Here is an 18,475-nt window from a genome sequence, read left to right on the forward strand (position 1 = left end):
ATTACACAGGCCAAACTGTGTAAAGATTTCAGAATCAAACCTTATTTTCTTGCTTGAAGGTTCATATTCCTTTCTGCTAATTGGAAATGGATTGGATGCTTTGGAGGGTGGTGACTGGCAGTAGGTATAGTGTTTGTCAGAATTATGCCAATTCCTTATGTCAGTCTGAAAGCAAAGGGGAGGGGCTTTGTTCTGCCTCTCACCCAGCACAGAGCCGTCCCCTGCCCGGGGTCAGTGCTTCTCTTACTGTTTGTTGTATTTGCTTCATTTCAGATTGATCACTATGAGGAACGGTGTGAAGTTATTGCTCTCTATCACTGTACTGCTGGCCTTTGCCATCACTAGGACAGGTATGAAAGTTGAATCTTGTATTTTGCAGAGTATTGAAATCAAAATAGTTAAATTTAGTTTAGTAAGGTTTACGTTTTTGAAATAGTAGAACTTCTATAGCGACTTTCATAATCTCAGGATGTCCCAAAGTTTTAAAGCCAATAAAGTACTTTTGAAGCATAGTCACTGTTGTCATGTAGGAAACACGACAGGCAATCTGTGCACAGAAAGATCACACTAGCAGCAATCAGATATTTAACAAGATGTTTGGTTTTTTAGTGATGCTAGTTGAGGAATAAATATTGGTCGGGACAGTAAGGAGAACTCCACTGCTCTTCTTCAAAATAGAGCCATGAGGTTTTTAAACATCTACCCGAGAAGGCAGATGGAGTCTCAATTGAGCTTCTCTCAGCTGAAAGACAGCACCTCTGACAGTGCAGCACTCCCTCAGTATTGCACTGTAAGCATTAGCTTGAATTCTGTGCTTAATATTCTGGAGTGGGACTCGAACACACAACTTTCTGACTCAGAGACTCCCTGACCAATATTTATCCCCCAACAAACATCACTAAAGACCAATTATCTGGTCATTATCACCTTGCTGTTTGTGGGAGCTTGCTGTGTGCATATTAGCTGCCACAGTTCCCATATTATAGCAGTAACGTCATTTCAAAAATATTTCACTGGTTGTAAAGCACTTCAGGATTTCTTGAGGTCATGAAAGACGCTATAGAAATGCAAGTTCTTTCTTTTCTTTAAGGTGGCTGCAATTGTGCTCAATGTCACTGGGATAAGGGAGGACTGGGATAATAATGCCCATGTTTGAGCTTTAGAGTGACCCCTGCTGGACATTGTGTGCAAACTGGCTGTCGGATAAGTTCAGCTGTGATGCCTCTCAAGTGGAATAGGCTTCCCACATGAAGGGTAACCACACCCCTGGCTGAGGTCACAGCAGGTGCCCATTAACCCAAAAACTGATATTCCCTTTGGAGGAGTTAGCTCCTTCAGGATAGGGGGGCGAAGAAAAGTTGGAAAAATTGTTATAATGTACGAGGCAGGGCTGTTTTATTCTCTTTGATCTTGCACTTGCAATTCGTTCCATTGAGAGCTATCCATGCTCATCTTCCTGAGCATGGGCATATGTCACTGGGCACACTTTCATTATCTATCTGATCTGAAACCGGATGCAACCCCCTCCCCACCCAATCCTCCCCATTCCCCCCTGCTCCCCGGGAGCTCTTTATCCTTCAGTCTGTCTCCTTGAGTGAAATTAGTGAAAATAAAGATGGTCTCAGTGAGATCCTGGACTCATTATCTGAAGCAATTGAAAGCTGGGATTCTTTTTAAAAACAAGTCTTTTTTTTTTGGAATGATTAATAATGATTCAGAGTCCCAGCGTGCTGGCTTCCTTTCTGCTCTTCATTCAATTGTAAACTTCCTTTCTGGAATGGAGTGAAAGGCCTCTCTTGTTCCGTCTGAGTTGTTTTATCAGTTTTATTGTCAAGGATTCAGAAGTGGGAGAGGGACAGAGCAAGAGAGGGAGAGGGAGAGTGTGTGAAGATTGCCACTGGGGAATTCTTGAATAAAACACAAAACGCACAAGAGAGCATTTAGGACAAGTCTTCCAACCTCCCACAGAGTTACAGGGCGTACAGCTGATAGCATCTTGTTCATCTTCTATTGCAGTCGAAGCCATAGAGAGGTCAGGGGTCATGACGCAGGAGGTAAAGGCTGAGGGAATGCGGGTAAAATGCCTCGATTAATGCAAAATAGAGGGATGCCTCTTCTTTTCTCTTCCTAATTGGAGTATTCTAGGAAGTTACGTTTCAAAATCGATCTGTTCAAAATCATGAAATGGGGTTTGATGGAGTAAATAAGGAGAAACTGTTTCCAGTGGCGAGAGGCTGGGGTGAAAATTAAAACTGAACAGTGTTAACCTGCAGTGCTAGCCGCAATCTGATGTGCCATCTGAGCCCTAGAAACACCCAGTGCTGGGGATTACATGGCTCTGAGTGGGTCGGGGGTGTCAGGATCATGGTGCATGGAGCATCATGACTGTTCCAGGCAAGTGGATCTGTTCCTGTGCGACATCTTTGCATGTAACTTGGGACATAGATTTAAGATAATTGGCAAATGAACCAGAGGCGGAGACAAAGAGAATTGTTTTTACACAAGTGAGTTGTTCTGATTAGGAATGTGCTGCCTGAAAGGGCGGTGGAAGCAGATTCAATAGTAACTTTCAAAAGGGTATTGGATAAATATTTGAAAAGGAGAAATAAGCTACTTGGGACTAACTGGAATAGCTCTTTCAAGGAGTCAGTACAGGCATGATGGGCCAAATGGACTCCATTTGTGCTTTGTAATTCTAAGCCACCCAGTGCTGTGATTTTGTTAGCATGGAACAGGCATTCTCTTGTCTTTCTATCAGAACAGTATCAATCCCTAAGCCATACAAGTCATCAGTTCCAAATTTGATTCCCAACCTGCACTGATTTCAGTTCAGCAGAGCGACAGGGCTCTACAATTGAGTTCAGTCCCTCTTGAGTTCGGAATGGGGGGGTATGTGTGGGGGGGTTGGAAAAATCAGCTGCTACTTGCTACCCAATACCTCCTGTTGAATAGTTAAATGAGAACAGGATATTGCTTGATTCTGTTGTTTTACTAGTGTCATCGAATGAAATGTGGGGGCCCCAAACCTAACCTTCGCACAGTCCCCCACCCCCTCACATGACCATGCACAGATGGCTGGTGAAGGCGAGATTAAGCTTGACTGCGATGCCCCCATGGTCGAACAGCTTGCTGGCATTGACTGTCTTAATGAAGACTGGCCATTTGGTCAAGTTACCAGAGAGCAGTGTGCATCCATAGAACTCTAGCTCACCCCGCTCTCCAGCCTAGGAGGAAAAAAGATTGCTTTGCATGTTTTACGTCTATTAAAAATAAGTTCTTCAACTTTCAATTTTAAATAAAGTTTTGTACATTTTTGTTGCTTTGATGCCAGCCTAAGATTGGGTCCCTTTTCTGTTCACAGATGCTGTGGAGAATCATGACATCCCACCGGAGGTTAGCATGTCTTTTACACACTCACAATGGCCTGTGACGATGTGGTGTCTTTATATTCCCAACAGATTATAAATATTTCCAATATATACAATTATTCCCAATATATTCCCTAAATTACATATTCCCAATTATATATAAATATTCTCTATATACATAAATAATCCCACATATAGAAATATTTCCAGTATAAATACAGCCTATGTATGCATTTTTATTCCCTATTTATAAATAAACTGTCTATATGCACATATTCTCTACATATATAAAGACTATCCCTATAAATATATATTCGCCATGTACATAACTATCTATAAATGACTTGAATTTGGCACAATACCAAGAATTCTAGGTGACATATAAAAAGAAAATGTAGTTAACTGAGGGGAAGACAGTAAGTGATCTCAGGAGTACACGGTCAGATTAGTAGATTGGAGAAAACCTGGAGAAATGCAAGATGAGGTTGGATAAACAGAGGAGAGGACATTAACATATATACCTGAATAGCCGAACTGTAAAAGGAGAAGAGCTGCAAGGCTTCAGGGTTTACACACAGACTTGGTGGGAGGCAGAATAAAGTTAAAAATCTGTGAAAAAAAGCATATAAAACAACTTGCGGTTGCCCACCTCCTTCTGGAATGTGCCTTTACAAAGCAGGTGTGGAAAGGGATGCAGTGGTTTTTGTCGAGGTTCATCCCAAGCAGCTCTGTAACACAGGAGTCTGTGCTCTATGGGTTGTTCCCAGGGACACACACCGAGATAAACATCAACTGTTGCTGGAGGACTATCAATTCGGTGAAAGACGCCCTTTGGTCTGCCCGAAACTTGCTGGTCTTCCAGCGCAAAGAGTTGTCCACGACCGAATGTTGCAGACTGGCACATTCCAAGGTCCAGGACTACATGCTGAGGGACGCACTCAAGCTTGGGCCAGCCGCAGCAAAGGCTCAATGGGGAAAGACTACTGTGTAAGGTCCCCCCACCAAGCTGAACTGAGGGGCTGGATCCATGGGAAACCCCTCGAACTGTATTGGGAAAATTATCATTTGCTGTAAAATGTAAAAATGTATATGGCATGACAAATGAAATGGAAGGGTTGTGAGGCAACTCATGATTGTATTGAAGGAAACTGATCTCCCTGGCACTTTGTATTTTTTGACTTGGTGCTGTTTGAAACTGTTTGGTAATGCATTTTTTTCCAGATTTTTATGAATAAAGTATATTTTGGAAATATAAAAATTTAAAAAAAATAAAACAATTTGTATTTATACAGCCCCTTTGAAATAGTAAAACATCCCAAGGCACTTCACAAGCGTGTAGTCAAACAAAATTTGACAGCGAGCCACATAATAAGATATTAGGAGGCGAAAATAGCTTGGTCAAAGAGAAGCATCTCAAAGCAGGAGAGAGGGGCAGAGAAGTTGAGGGAGGGAATTTCAGAGCTTAGGACCTCAGCAGTTGAATAGTGGAGAGATTAAAATCAGGGGGTGCACAAGAGGCTAAAACTGAAGAAGTCAGAGATCTTGGAGGGTTATAAGGCTGGAGGAGGTTACAGAGATAGGGAGGGCCGAGGTCATGGAGGGATTCGAAAACAAGGTGAAGAACTTTAAAATCAAGACATTCCTGGCCTGGCTGCCAATGTAGGTCAGTGATCACAGGCATGTGATGGATGAACAGCACCCGATGCCAGCATAAAGAGTACAACGACTAAGGCAATGCTAAACCTACACAAGTCATTAGTTGGGCCACAGTTAGAATATCATGTTCAGTTTTGGGCTCCTTACTTGAAGGAAGAGTCAAGGTCATGTAGAGGCACAGAACTGAATCACCCAAACAATCCCAGCATTGAGGCTTTAGCCATGAGGTGAGACTAGACAAACTGAAGCTCTTTTCATTGAGAGCAGAGAAAGTAAAGAGGAGATCTGATGGATGTTTTGACAAGGTAAGTCAGGAAAACTATTTTTCAGTGGCTAGCAACTGGGTAACAAGAGGGAATGCAGTTACGATCACCATTGAAAGAACAAAAGGAGAGGTTAGCAGGAATGTTTTTTACTCAAAGGAGTTGTTAGGACATGGAACACCCAACCAGAATCAAAATCCATGAAAGCTTTTAAAAGGGAAGTGAAGAAATATTTGAAATAGAAAATTATAAAAAGATATGGAGAAATGGAAGAGAATTGGGACTCAGTGGAGAGCACTTTCAGGGGCAAATGCCGGTACGATGGACCGAAAGGCCTCTTACAATGCTGTAAAATTGTATGAATCTATAAATAGCTCATTTAAATATCAACTTAGTGTAATTAAATATTATCTCAAGTGGGTATTTAGATACAAAATAGAATCATAGAACCTTACAGCACAGAAAAAGGCAATTCGGCCCATCTTGCCTATGCTGGCTCTTTGGTCGAGCTATCCAATTAGTCTCATTCCTCTGCTGTTTCCACATTGCTGTGTAATTTTCTCCCCTTCAACTATTTATCCAATTCCCTTTGAAAGTTACTATTCAATCTGCTTCCACCACCCAGTCAGGCAGTTCATGCCATGTAAAATGTAATATTCATGTGTGCAATTTAAATATTCAAATAACTTTTTGAACATTAGTGCATAAAACTATAAAATACAATAATTTGCTAAACACTGCACCACCAGTGACTTAGTTTGCATCATGCTGTGGAATGATTACTGGGATTTTTCCATGCACTTTGCCTACAAGGCAAGTTCCTCATCTCAAATAAACCAAGGAGGATAATCCAAACTTGATCACAATCTCATTGGGAGAGAAAACCAGAGAGACTGAATTCTTCAACTCGTTTGCAATGTTAGCACAGGGAGCTGGACAGTTACTCATGTTTTCAATCAACCAGGAGAGGTAGGCAAACACGATGATTGAGCCCCTAAGTCATCAAATTTAAATCCTCCCCCTGTTGCTAAATCCTCCTTTCCCCCTACCCACCCCAGAGGAATTAGCAACCTTCACAGGTTCGTCAATGGAAGGGAATGATCCCACCTGCTAACCAGGAGCCTGTGGCAAACAAATTCTTCTTTTCTTATCTTTCAGCCCATGCAGGACAGAGAAAAGAGGCAACTTTCGGAGAAGGCGCTGATAGTCACCACCATTATGGTAACATTCTCTTTAACTGCATATTGCTACACACGCAGCATAGACACATAAACCACAGCAATCACTGCCCTTGCAAATGAATTTCCAGGGAGCGCTGAACATTATAAACAGGAACGTTTCCCACCAAATTAATACATCAGCTTCTTCCCTAACAATTCTGCTTTAGAAGAGCAAAGCCATAGTCCGCATCATGGACTGAGCAATGAGACAGGTTAGACAGTACCCTTACACCTCTGGGTTTCTGGGCTCAAATGCAGCCCATGATTGATGGAGGATGATCTGCTCTGTGTGAAATGACCAGCTCCTAGTGGCCATGGACCCACAGCACCAAACTGTCACTTCACTGGCCATCTTGCTTGGACAGCCTAGAGGGAAGGCTGGTTTAGGGGAATGGAAATACACTTGCTGAGTAAGCTTCATGTTAAATGACAGGATTTTCCAATGACAGGAACCTGACACACTAGAAACCTGAGTGAGACAGACCCAAAGGTACTTCAAGAGGCTAACAAAGAAACAAATCTTACATCCCATCAGTTCTGAGATGGATTCATAGATTGGTCTCCTTGCAGGTGCACAAATGCGCTGCTCCATCCTATCCCATTTGGATTTTTTGAATAACAGGAATTCTAGGCCTTCACATCAGTGTTACCAACTCTGCTGAAAACTGCTATCATCTGTACAGGTCTAGTACCAGAGCACTGTATCACAATTTTGGAACTCAGTTTATTTATTACTGCAAAGTACTCAGGGCTGTCATTGGATTTTGCTCTTTACCTTAAGACTGTGAGCTCATAATCTAGGCTGACGCACCAAGTGCAGTACTGAGGGGGTGCTGCACTGTTGGAGGTGCCATCTTTTGGATGAGATGTTAAACCGGAGGCCTCCCAATGGATGTTAAAGATCCCAAATCCAATAATAGTCCTGGTCAATATTTATCCCTCAACCAACATCACTAAAGCAGATGATCTGATTATCATATTGCTGTTTGTGGGAGCTTGCTGTGTGAAAATTGAATGCCGCATTTCCATACAGCACTCCAAAAGTATTTAATTGGCTGTGAAGCACTTTGCAACATTCTGAGGTTGTGAATGGTGCTATAGAAATGCAAGTCTCGCTCTTTTAAGCCAAGCTCCCACCTCTCCCTCCAGCATGTTCTTGCAGAATGTTTCCAGGTCTCTTCAAATTAGTCTTCAGTGTCTGAAAAATTCCAGTTTAGAAAATATATTCTTCCATGCAAACAAATCTTGATAAGATTAACTTCCAAAGTATATTTAACATTGACTTGTGCGGTGAGGTTAACATTTACAAAGCCATGAACACCGCAACTGGTTAACCAGCCAAACTTGGATGAAGTCACATTAGACTAATAGAAAGGTTCAAACACTCTGTCCAATAATAGTCATGATTAGATGCTATTCATGCTGGCAAGAAGCAAAGACTTGCATTTATATCGCATATTTCATTGATAGGATTGGTTCAGTTACACGCTAATGGAGTTCTCTTGATGTTTCATTCAAAAGCAAAAGCCTTTTATAATGGCCAAGCCGACAGGAGGCTTAGAAGGATTCTGCATCGACCTGCTTCAATTATTCGCAGAAAAGTTCAAATTCCGCTATGAAATCAAGCTCGTGAAGGACGGTCTCTATGGAAGGAAATTAGAAAATGGCAGATGGAATGGAATGCTTGGGGAATTGATGTCAGAAGTAAGTTTGTTTAAGTTTCATTTTTGGTTGTGGGCATTACTGGCATGGGGGACATTCACAGGCCATTCCTCATTGCCCTGAGGTGGTGCCTTCTTCAACTTCCTCAGTACATGTGGTGAAGGTCATATTTTTTACAGCAGTTTTGATGCAACTGGGTGGCTTGCAAAGCCACCTCAGAGAGCAGTTGAGAGTCAACCATGTTGGAGTGGGACTGGAGTCACATACAGGCCAGACTGGGTAAGGACGGAAGGTTTCCTTCCCTAAAGGCCATTGGTGAACCAGTTAGGTTCTTGCGATAATCTAACAGCTTCATCGTCACTTTTATATATCCCAGCTTTTTATTTTCAGATTTTTAAAAACTGAATTCAAATTCAGAAACTGCCCTAGTGAGTTTTGAACTGGCCTCCCAATAGATTATGAGCCCAAGGTTCTGGATTACTAGTCGAGGAACGTAATCAGTACACTAGTGTACCCCGTTACGTGGACAAGTAAGTTGCCTTTCCCTATCCGTGGGCTGACACCAATGGATTGTGCTGATTGGAGCTCCAGAGGTCAATGGCAGAATGGCAAAAGTTGCCATGATGCTCACATCATCCCTCCTGCAACAGGTTGCCAAGTTTTCAATCTGTGCTGAGGTGCCAGATTCATGATTTCAGGATAGAAGCATCATATCTGGTCTTGACTCCTGCCACACAGCAGCCCCAGTGAGATAAGAGGGTGTGGCAGCGAAATTCCTTTCAGCTAAGCAGCACTAGTAAAGTAGACATGTCCCTCAGACTGTGAAGGATGCACAGTAAACTTGCCATGGATCAGTGCAGACTCAATGAAATAGCATATACACTGAAAATGGTAAAAACAGTTAAAGAGGGAGATAAAGCTACAAAATTTTATGCCACTCTTTTTGGGGGCAGCACAAAGCACCAAAAATAATGAACGATGAAAGTGCAGGGGGAGTTCCCCAAAGTCACAGAACTGGTGGCCTACGCTCCCCACGCTTGCTTTGGGTGAGGCAATAAGGCCTTTAGTTACCAAAAGGTGTTGCCTAACTTGCACACAGCTCCTCTAATTATCCACAGTGCCCCTAGCTTTATGAAGGGGGAAATCAGGCAGTGGGCCTGCTCCTGGTCATTGCTTGGTGAAGCCTGCTGGATTGCAAAGTGCTCCATTGTAAATTGCCCCTAACACTCACTGTCTAGGGCAACACATAAGGAATGGATGACTTGGACACCTTCGGGACCTCCCTCCGTTCATGGTTAGAATGGTAAGGGGACTTCCTTTCCCCCCGATGTTTAAAGGTTTTGTTTAAGTGCATGTCTGTTGCTGTCAGAGAGAAGGAAAAAGTCAGAAACAATAAAGTAACTTTCACCTCCTCTGGTCAACTCTTGGCAGGAGGCAGATGTGGCCATTGCTCCGCTGACCATCACTTGGGAGCGCAGAAATGAGTTTAGCTTCACCCGCCCGTTCATGTCAGTGGGGATCAGCATCCTGATGCGTAAGGACTCCAACTCCCAGGGCGCCGGCCTTTTCCAATTCCTGAGTCCATTCTCCACTGAAACCTGGCTCGGCCTTTTCACCGCCTATATGTTGACTTGCTTCTGCCTGTTCCTTGCAGCAAGGTATTCTTTAAATGCTTATCGGGTTTAGTTCTGACCAAAGTGCAGTGGAATGCAGCACCAGTAAGATCTGATTCCTGTTGAAAACGAGAGAAAAAAGAAAAGAAGGAAATGAGGGAGGGAAAGAGAGAAGGAAAGAAAAGAGAAAGGAGGAAAATGAAGAAAGTGTGAAAGGAAGATAGGGAAGAAATCTTTTCGCACTCCTCGACTTGATATTTTCCAGTTTATCTCCTCATCCAAACTCAGCTTACTTTTCCTAGCTGGCATAGAACGATGCGACATCAAACATTATTCCTAAAAATCGTCCATCATGTTGAGATCACCCAGAGGAAGGTAGAAATATAGAAACGTCGAAAGATTTATGGCACAGAAAGAGGCTGTTCAGGTGTGTTGGGAGGGATGAGGGAGAGATGTGAGGCAATGGTTGACAAAGTAGACACTGCTGCATTACCTTTAGGACACGGGCTCAAAGCCAGGTAACACAGTGTGGGGTGTTCAGAACAGGTTGGGCTTAAGATGCAGTATTGCAGGCAGAATAGAGGGAGCATTACCACAATGGCAAACAGTGCCACAGGACTGCATGACCACTCATCCCTCTGCTGGTGCTACTGAGAATAGCAGCTTTCAGCAGCTCAACTGTGCCACTGGCTGGAATGTAGTTGGCACAGCAACTGTTTGTAACTTTTACAGGTACAACACAGGTTAGATACAGGAAAGTAAATATTGCACATTAAAAGTTAATAGTTACAAAAAGAGGAGGAGGTTAAAATATTATTGGTGCAGAGAAGTGCTATATGTTATTATTCGACAATATGCAGTGTTTGATGTGACTATTATTTTGCAGACTGAGCCCCAATGAATGGAGTGAGCCTGAGGTTGAAAATAGCCGTTTCTCTCTGCTTGACAGCTTCTGGTTTGGAGTCGGAGCTCTCACTCTACAAGGTAAAGGGTCTCTGAGAACTGACGATCAACAGCTAGCTGCCAGTGAGCTTTAACGAGTGGTTTTGTCCCATAGATGGTCATATTTTCCACGATTTGATTTTTGTCAAGGGGTAAAAGGCCAGTCAGTGCTAACCTTCCAACTCACCTTTGCGTCTGATCACAAAGGCAAGTGACATAAGACTGTCTGACATCCCACAAAATCCCCTCAATTTCTCTGCTTCAAGACTCTGGAGTTTCACTGGATTCAGCTCTAATAGAAATCATAGAAAAATTTATGACATAGAAGGAGGCCATTCAGCCAATCACATCCATGCTGGTCAATGAAGAGCCACACAGCCTAATCCCACCTCTCTGTACTAGAACGTAGGCCTTATTTTTATCATTATTATTATTGCTTCCTGGATTCAGGAGCAAAGAGTCAGTAAGAGTACTGTAGGTACCAACCTAAGAGCTTGTTCTTCATCTGTAACAGTGGTCTCCTACTCCAGCACTCCCTCAGTACTGCCTCCTGACTGTGCAGTATTCCCTCAGTACTGCCTCCTGACTATGAAGCATTCCCTCAGTACTGACCAACTGACAGTGCAGCACTGCCTCAGTACTGACCAACTGACAGTGCAGCACTCCCTCAGTACTGATCCCTGACAGTGCAGAACTCCCTCAGTACTGACCAACTGACAGTGCAGCACTCCCTCAGTACTGACCAACTGACAATGCAGCACTTCCTCAGTACTACCTATCCGACTTAACTCCAGACAATGTTTTCAGGAGAGAAGGACAGAATGTTGGAGGTTGGAGCACTGTACACAGTTCTGGTCTCCATATTACATGAAGGATAACAAGGCACTGGAGAAAGTGTAAAAAAGATTTACACGGATGATCCAGAACTGAGAGGTTATAACTATCAGAAAAGACTAAATTGGCTGGGGTCTTTTCCCCTGAAAAAAGGATGAGGGGTGATCTAATAGGGATGTTATAAATTATGAAGTGATTTGATAAGGTAGGCGTAGAGAAGATATTTCCGCTTGTGGGGAGTCCACAACTAGGGAATATAAATATAAGATAGTCACTAATAAATCCAACAAGGAATTCAGGAGAAAATTCTTTACCCATTGAGTGGTTAGGATGTGGAACCTGCTAGCACGTAGTAGCTAAGGTGAATAGTGTAGATGCTTCTAAGGGGAAGCTAGATAAGCAAGAGAGAGAAAGGAAGGATACTCTGATTGGGTTAACTGAAATAGGGTGGAAGAAAGCTCATGTGGGGCATAAATGCCAGCAAAGACGAGTTGGGCTGAATGGCCTGTTTCTGCACTGCAAATTCTGTGAAAACTGTACCCTTGTTGTATTCCAATAGGTGTGGAGCCACATCCCAGAGCTCTGTCCACACGCATCATTGGGACAGTCTGGTGGCTGTTCGTCATCGTTTTCCTGGTAGTGTACATGACCAGTTTTGCAGCCTCAATGAACTCGGAGGCCCAGAGACCAGCCATCAAATCCTTTGATGACCTTGCAAAACAAAGTGAAATTGACTACGGCACAGTGTACGGTGGTTCCACATTCGCATTCTTCAAGGTATGTGTTTCTGTCCAGCACCAGCATTGTATTTTCACAACCCAACTCTTAGCAGGATTCAGGAGAGTACAGTAAGAATACAATGGATACTGACCGAGGAGATCCTATTCTTCATCAGTAATAGGTGTCTCATACTCAATTGGACAGATTTCCTGATTACAAACCATACTTGTGTAGCACCTGACACATCTCAGGGCACTTCACTGAAGAGGCATGAGCACTGAGGAGTTCAAACTAGTGACCCAAAGCATGGTTGGAAAGTTAGGCTTTGAGGAAACTTTTTAACAGTGAGGAGCAACGATGTGGAATCGTTTGGAGAGGAAGACAATTTAGTTACCAACCAATACTTATGGGTATGGTAGAGTAATAGTTATGATATGGGACTAGTAATCTAGTAATCCAGGTGCCTAGACTAATAATCATTACTAAGTGAGTTCAAATCCCACCTTGGTAATTTGAGAATATGAACTCTATTTCTAAAAAATCTGGAAATAAAAAGTTGGTGTCAGTAAAAGTAACCAAGAAATAGTCAGATTCTCATAAAAAGTCAGCTGGTTCACTGATGGACTTTAGGGAAAGAAACCTGCCATTCTTGTATGTGACTCCAGTCCCACACCAATCTGGTCGACTCTTTCTGACTCTAAGTGGCTGAGCAAGCCACTCTGAGGTTTGAGAAGGCGGCCCAGCTACCACCTTCTCAGGGTAACGAGGGATGGGCAATAAATGCCAACCTTGCCAGTGATGCCCACACAGAGTATGAAAAAAACAAGGACCCTTGAAGCCTAATAACAATGATTAGCATAATCCCTGATAACTAATCAGTGAAGAGCAGCTTAGTAACCATCAATGAAGAATGCTTTGCTGACCAGGAGTAAAGTCAGCTTAACTGTCAACTAATAAAGTCTAACCTAATTACCCATCATTACAGCCTATTAACGCAACAGTGAAATGCATCTTCGCAGCCAAGTGAAGAGGAGTCAGGTCACCCAAACCTTGGGCTGAATCTTGTGTCCATCGCCGAGGTTGGCGGCAGGTGAGAAATCGGTGGCTTGCACACATGGCTGCATGTCGCAGTCACCGCAATCTTCCGTGTGCCAGCTCATTTGAATGGCCGGGGCGGCCCCCGCCCACCCCCCTGATAACATGGAGGGGGCAACCTGTCCGTCCCCAGCAGTGGCATCAGCTGCCTGTGCACAGGTGCTGACACCATTTTTAAACAGCTTTGAGCCCTTCCGTTAAGTTTAAAGATTTATAGGTACAGTTAATAAAAAAATTAAATACATTAATTTTGCCCCTCTCCCACCACTCAGGGCGGCACGGCGGCACAGTGGCACAGTGGTTAGCACCGCAGCCTCACAGTTCCAGCGACCCAGGTTCAATTCTGGGTACTGCCTGTGTGGAGTTTGCAAGTTCTCCCTGTGTCTGCGTGGGTTTTCTCCGGGTGCTCCGGTTTCCTCCGACATGCCAAAGACTTGCAGGTTGGTAGGTAAATTGGCCATTAGAAATTGCCACTAGTATAGGTAGGTGGTAGGGAAATATAGGGACAGGTGGGGATGTGGTAGGAATATGGGATTAGTGTAGGATTAGTATAAAATGGGTGGTTGATGGTCGGCACAGACTCGGTGGGCCAAAGGGCCTGTTTCAGTGCTGTATCTCTAAACTAAACTAATTACTTGCCCTCTCCCCAAAACACTTACCTTGTCCACCTGACCTACCCCCCTCCCGTCAAAGTGCATAAATTTAAATCTAACACCCTTCCCATCAACCCCTACACCAACGATGTCACTTTGACCCCCTTCCCCAGTTCAGAAGCAAGTGCAAAGCCAGTGGAAAAAAACGGGAGTGGGAGGGGGAAAGAAAGAAAAAGTAGGAAGGCCTGCAGCAGGGTGAAGAGCAGGGAGTGATTAAAAGATAAAAGGAATGATGGTACAAGACAAAAGGAGCTGATAATAGGACAAATATAGAAACAAAAGGTGGGTGTAGAGGTAGAGGTAAATGCTGAGCATTTGACATTTATCCTATTTCTAATTATCCTTCTATTAATGAATGTCTCCTTTATTAATATGAATGCTTCTCTCTTTGATATTCTGACAGAACTCAAAAATTCCAACCTACTCTAAAATCTATGAAACAATGAACAGTCAGAGTGATTCTGTCTTGGTTCATACAATGGAGGAAGGGGTGCAACGAGTGCTCAGTTACAACTACGCTTTAATTGGCGAATCCTCGATGATAGACCTGGCTATTGCAGAGCACTGCAATTTGATGAGGGTCTCAGACTTTGCAGCTGTAAGGGGATATGGAATTGCCACTCGCCTGGGTGAGTTGCCACCTTCCTGCTAAACCAAATGGTTTATTTAAGATAGATGGACAGATCCCCTTTTGGGTATTTCTTGGGAGTCTTTACAATTGCAGCTCATAAAAAATACTTTTGTTGGCTGTGATGTGCATTGAGATGTGCTGGGATTATAAGTGATGCTGTATACAGGTCCTTGCCTACTCAATATTCCATGTTCACCCTCGCAACCCCAATCTCATGTTCTGCATACTCACACGTCCACAGTTTAACTATCAATTTTGTTTCAGGAATGTATCATTCTTTGTTTTGTTTTGGCCCAAGGTGATCCACTCAGAGACAATTTAACTCTTGCCATTTTGGAGCTTGAGGAGTCTGGAAACCTCCAGCAGTTGAAGGTTAAATGGTGGAAATCTTCGTGTAGCGATGAAGATGCAGCAGAATGGAGTCCACTGAAACTCAACCAGATTGGAGGCACCTTCCTCTTTCTAGCAATTGGATTGTCATTGGCCTTGGTCATCGCCTGCATTGAATTGGCTGTCAAATCAAGAAAAAAGGCTGATCAAGATGTATGTATTCTACTAATTCCTTCCCCCAACCCCCAAAGTTGCTTTCTCCCTCTCTTCCCAATTTCCCTACACCATGCAGAAAAGGGGATAAGGCGACAAAACTCCAATATCTTGTCCCATGGTGACCCAGCCCCATATTCCAGAGCCAGCTGCCAGGAGGCAGCTGAGGCTATGCACTTTCCCAGTGCAAAACAGGGAAAAGTTAATCACATGTACCATTTTTCTATCCCTCTCCACTACACACACACACACCTTTGTCATACACATGCTCTCAGTCTTGCACACTCTTACACATTCCCACTCTCACACACATTCTAACGAGCACATGTTCTGTTGTACACACACATAGCCACCCTCACACTGGCACTCTCTCACCCACACTTGCACACCATCACTCTCCCAGACACACACAAACCCTAACACACACGCACAATACAAAAACATCTCTACATGCTAAAAGAAAATCCTCATTACTCAGGTGCCCAATCCCTTTATCAACTTCTTTTCTTTGTACTTCCTCCAACCCTGGGATAGTCTCTCCTACAGTAGAGTTGAGAACTAAACATTACTCAAACGTGTAGTGGACCACACATTATACAAGCTGTCACTGTCTAGGACTCGTGTTCTATCCTTCGAACTACATATCCTAAGATCTTGCCTTTTCCTCCACATCACATTGCATTGCTACTTTTTCTGCTAAAATCTCATGGATTCCTCTCCTGTGTTGTTTCCTGCAAGTTTTTCCCATTTACTTTACACCCCCACTGTGTTTCCCTTCCTCACTTTCCTGACTTTGCATTACTCTAAATAATTTCTCTGTTTCCCACTTTTTGGCCCAATCCCCAAACCTATCTAGATGTTGTACAACTGGTCTCTTTGTTCCTTCCTCTTCATGGCCACTCCCATTTTATCTAATAAATAGCTGGTCAGATAGAGCAGGAAGGACCAGATTCAACTCTGGGTTGTAGCTGTTCTTAGTGAGGGTCACAATGCAGTTACTATGATTGGACTCGGTGTCCCTCAGCTGGGGAAGGGGTGGGTGGGGAGCACAGCCAGGGTTCTCACTCCAAATGCCAATCTACTGATTCCTGCTGGAAGTTGTGCATGTGCGTAACGAGACAAGGACAGGATTGAGCTCAGCTGTGATGCTCCTTCCATTACCCGACACTCAACAGTCTGAGCTCACACACAAAGTACGGGGAAGTTGGCTCGGCACCAGAAATGACTGTACCCCATGCAAAGAACCTATGGCTTTAGGAGTTGGAAAAAAAATTGAGAAAATATGGTAGAATATGAATACATTCCTCAATAGCATGCTTTAAACTACCTAGGAAACATTAGAGAATTGAGCAGCCTGACTCCCATGGACCTATGCCCTGTCGAGCTTTGCTCAAGACCCCACTAGCCTCAAGAAAATAGGATGTCATGATATGTTTGTAAGGATTGTGGAGAAACCTGGCATCAAACAAGAGATTATTTTGATGGAAGGGTCCGATATGTAGAGGTGGGATACTTACCATTTCATTTCTAGTGTTGGAATTTGGACCCCAGTTTATTTAATGAAAGTCTCCTCTGACTTCTGGTGGTAATGCTTGTGTGTGAAATTATGTCAGGGCAACATTAACCCGGATCCTAGCTCAAAATTTCCTTACTTTTTTCACACTTTAGTGAATGATTTCGCCAAGCCTGTGACCTCGGCCTTGCAGTTTCACTTTGAATATTGAAGGCTCACAATGACTTTCGCCCCCTGCCCTGCTTTGGGAAGAAGGGGCTTAGCAACTTACCCAGGGGCTGGCCTGATCGAGCTCGGTCCTTTCCCAAACCAGCACCGACGTCTAGAGGCCAGGGTCTTCCCAGACCATCATTCTGAAAGGCCATTCAAAACCCCAAGGGCCAAAAGGGGGTGGGGGAAATTCCATCCCTAAAACAGGGTCAAAAGTCAGCATGGTGGCAGGCTAGGGTCAGTGAACAGGTGGAAGTTCTGGATTTAATCTCAGACTGGAGTCACATCTCAAATACACGCCTCCTCAAATGACTGGCGTAAGCAGTAGAAATCTTTCAGACTAGTGCAGTAAATAGTTTGGGCCTCCTGGGTTAGAGCTAAAGTCAATGCTGTACCCCTGACTTGGGAGCTTAAAGAGTATGGGTGCCAAAATTGGAAAGGGTGTCATCAGAATTGACTCAATCTTAGTAAATGTTTTCATGTCTTGTTTTGTTTTTCTCTTTCATTCTTTGTTCATTTACAGAAATCCTGCTGCAATGTCTTCACTGAAGAACTTAATCTTCGATTTAAAGGGAGAGGTGAGGCCAATAAAAAGACCAAGGCCTGAGGACTATACAATGAAGGATCCTTCTTCAATCAGATGATCCCGACCATCCCACTTCAACTCTTCTGACGCAAGTTATACGGAAAGTTGAATTTAACAATATATATGTTAATGCTAACCTAGAAAATTACAGTACATATCTAAATGCCTGACCTTGAATTACTATTTGTTATTTCATGTAACTAAAAACTGGAAATTAAATGGTTGAATTGCATGGGAAGGTAAATATCTCAGGACTTTGGAAATGGGAGTCAAGATGATGTGGAAATAAACTGCAAGGATACACGTCAAGTAGGAAGTGTTTTCAAACCAATTAATTCAAATGCAGTCCTGAAATTGGAACCTTTAGCTACCCTCCAGCCTCGACAGCTTCATTGATATGTCCCACCTTACTGTAGGACACTTCTTTAAAATTGAGAAACCAAGGTATTGAGCCATATCATGCAAGGCACAACCAAGGTTGAAAAGACTATTATAGATCAATCAGCAAGTAGTGATTGATGCCAGGTTTGGATTAAAAAGCCTGTAGATCGTAGGAAAAAAGCAAGACCAAGGGGAGTGAGGAGTTCCACAATTACGAATGAGTTACAGCTGGAGATAGTGCAATGCTTTGATTTTAAAACTGAAATCAATGGAATGAAAATCAGACAGGATCTACAACAGATGGGCGATCCACTCCATCAGGTTAGCAAGTAAATTCACCCCTATGTTCTGTAACCGAGTTCTGTGACTCAGGTGAATCACAGCTCACTGCAATTAGTTATGCAGCTAAAGAAATTAATCAGCCACCAGGAATGCTGTCCAGAAATGAGCCACAGGAACAACAGTTGAAGGCACTGGAAATCTTGCCAACTACTGGCAGCACTGCCCTAAGTTGCAAATTAGTTGTAGATATCCTTTCAAGTTCTACAACTGGTTTTGTGCTGACAAAGGAAATGAAAGCATTTG

The 18,475-nt window shown here is 43.3% G+C and overlaps 1 protein-coding gene across 1 annotated transcript; it reads left to right on the forward strand.

Annotated features, from left to right (window-relative positions):
• Nucleotides 1–240: 240 nt before the first annotated feature.
• On the forward strand, nt 241–17,818 carry LOC137352091 (glutamate receptor U1-like). The gene is made up of 10 exons (XM_068017178.1): nt 241–350; nt 3,362–3,393; nt 6,446–6,508; nt 8,029–8,211; nt 9,601–9,827; nt 10,669–10,766; nt 12,118–12,335; nt 14,430–14,655; nt 14,956–15,200; nt 17,447–17,818. Exons 1-10 carry the CDS (start codon nt 284–286, stop codon nt 17,528–17,530), a joined length of 1,443 nt encoding a protein of 480 aa, XP_067873279.1. The 5' UTR covers nt 241–283; the 3' UTR covers nt 17,531–17,818.
• The last annotated feature ends 657 nt before the right edge of the window (nt 17,819–18,475 follow it).

The sequence above is a fragment of the Heterodontus francisci genome, chromosome 37, assembly GCF_036365525.1.
Source record: "Heterodontus francisci isolate sHetFra1 chromosome 37, sHetFra1.hap1, whole genome shotgun sequence".
NCBI lineage: Eukaryota > Metazoa > Chordata > Chondrichthyes > Heterodontiformes > Heterodontidae > Heterodontus > Heterodontus francisci.

Coding starts and splice junctions, on each gene's coding strand:
- LOC137352091 (XM_068017178.1), top strand. CDS start 284: ATGAGGAACGGTGTGAAGTTATTGCTCTCTATCACTGTACTGCTGGCC. Junction 3,394..6,445: donor ATCATGACATCCCACCGGAG/GTTAGCATGTCT, acceptor CTTATCTTTCAG/CCCATGCAGGACAGAGAAAA. Junction 9,828..10,668: donor TGCCTGTTCCTTGCAGCAAG/GTATTCTTTAAA, acceptor ATTATTTTGCAG/ACTGAGCCCCAATGAATGGA.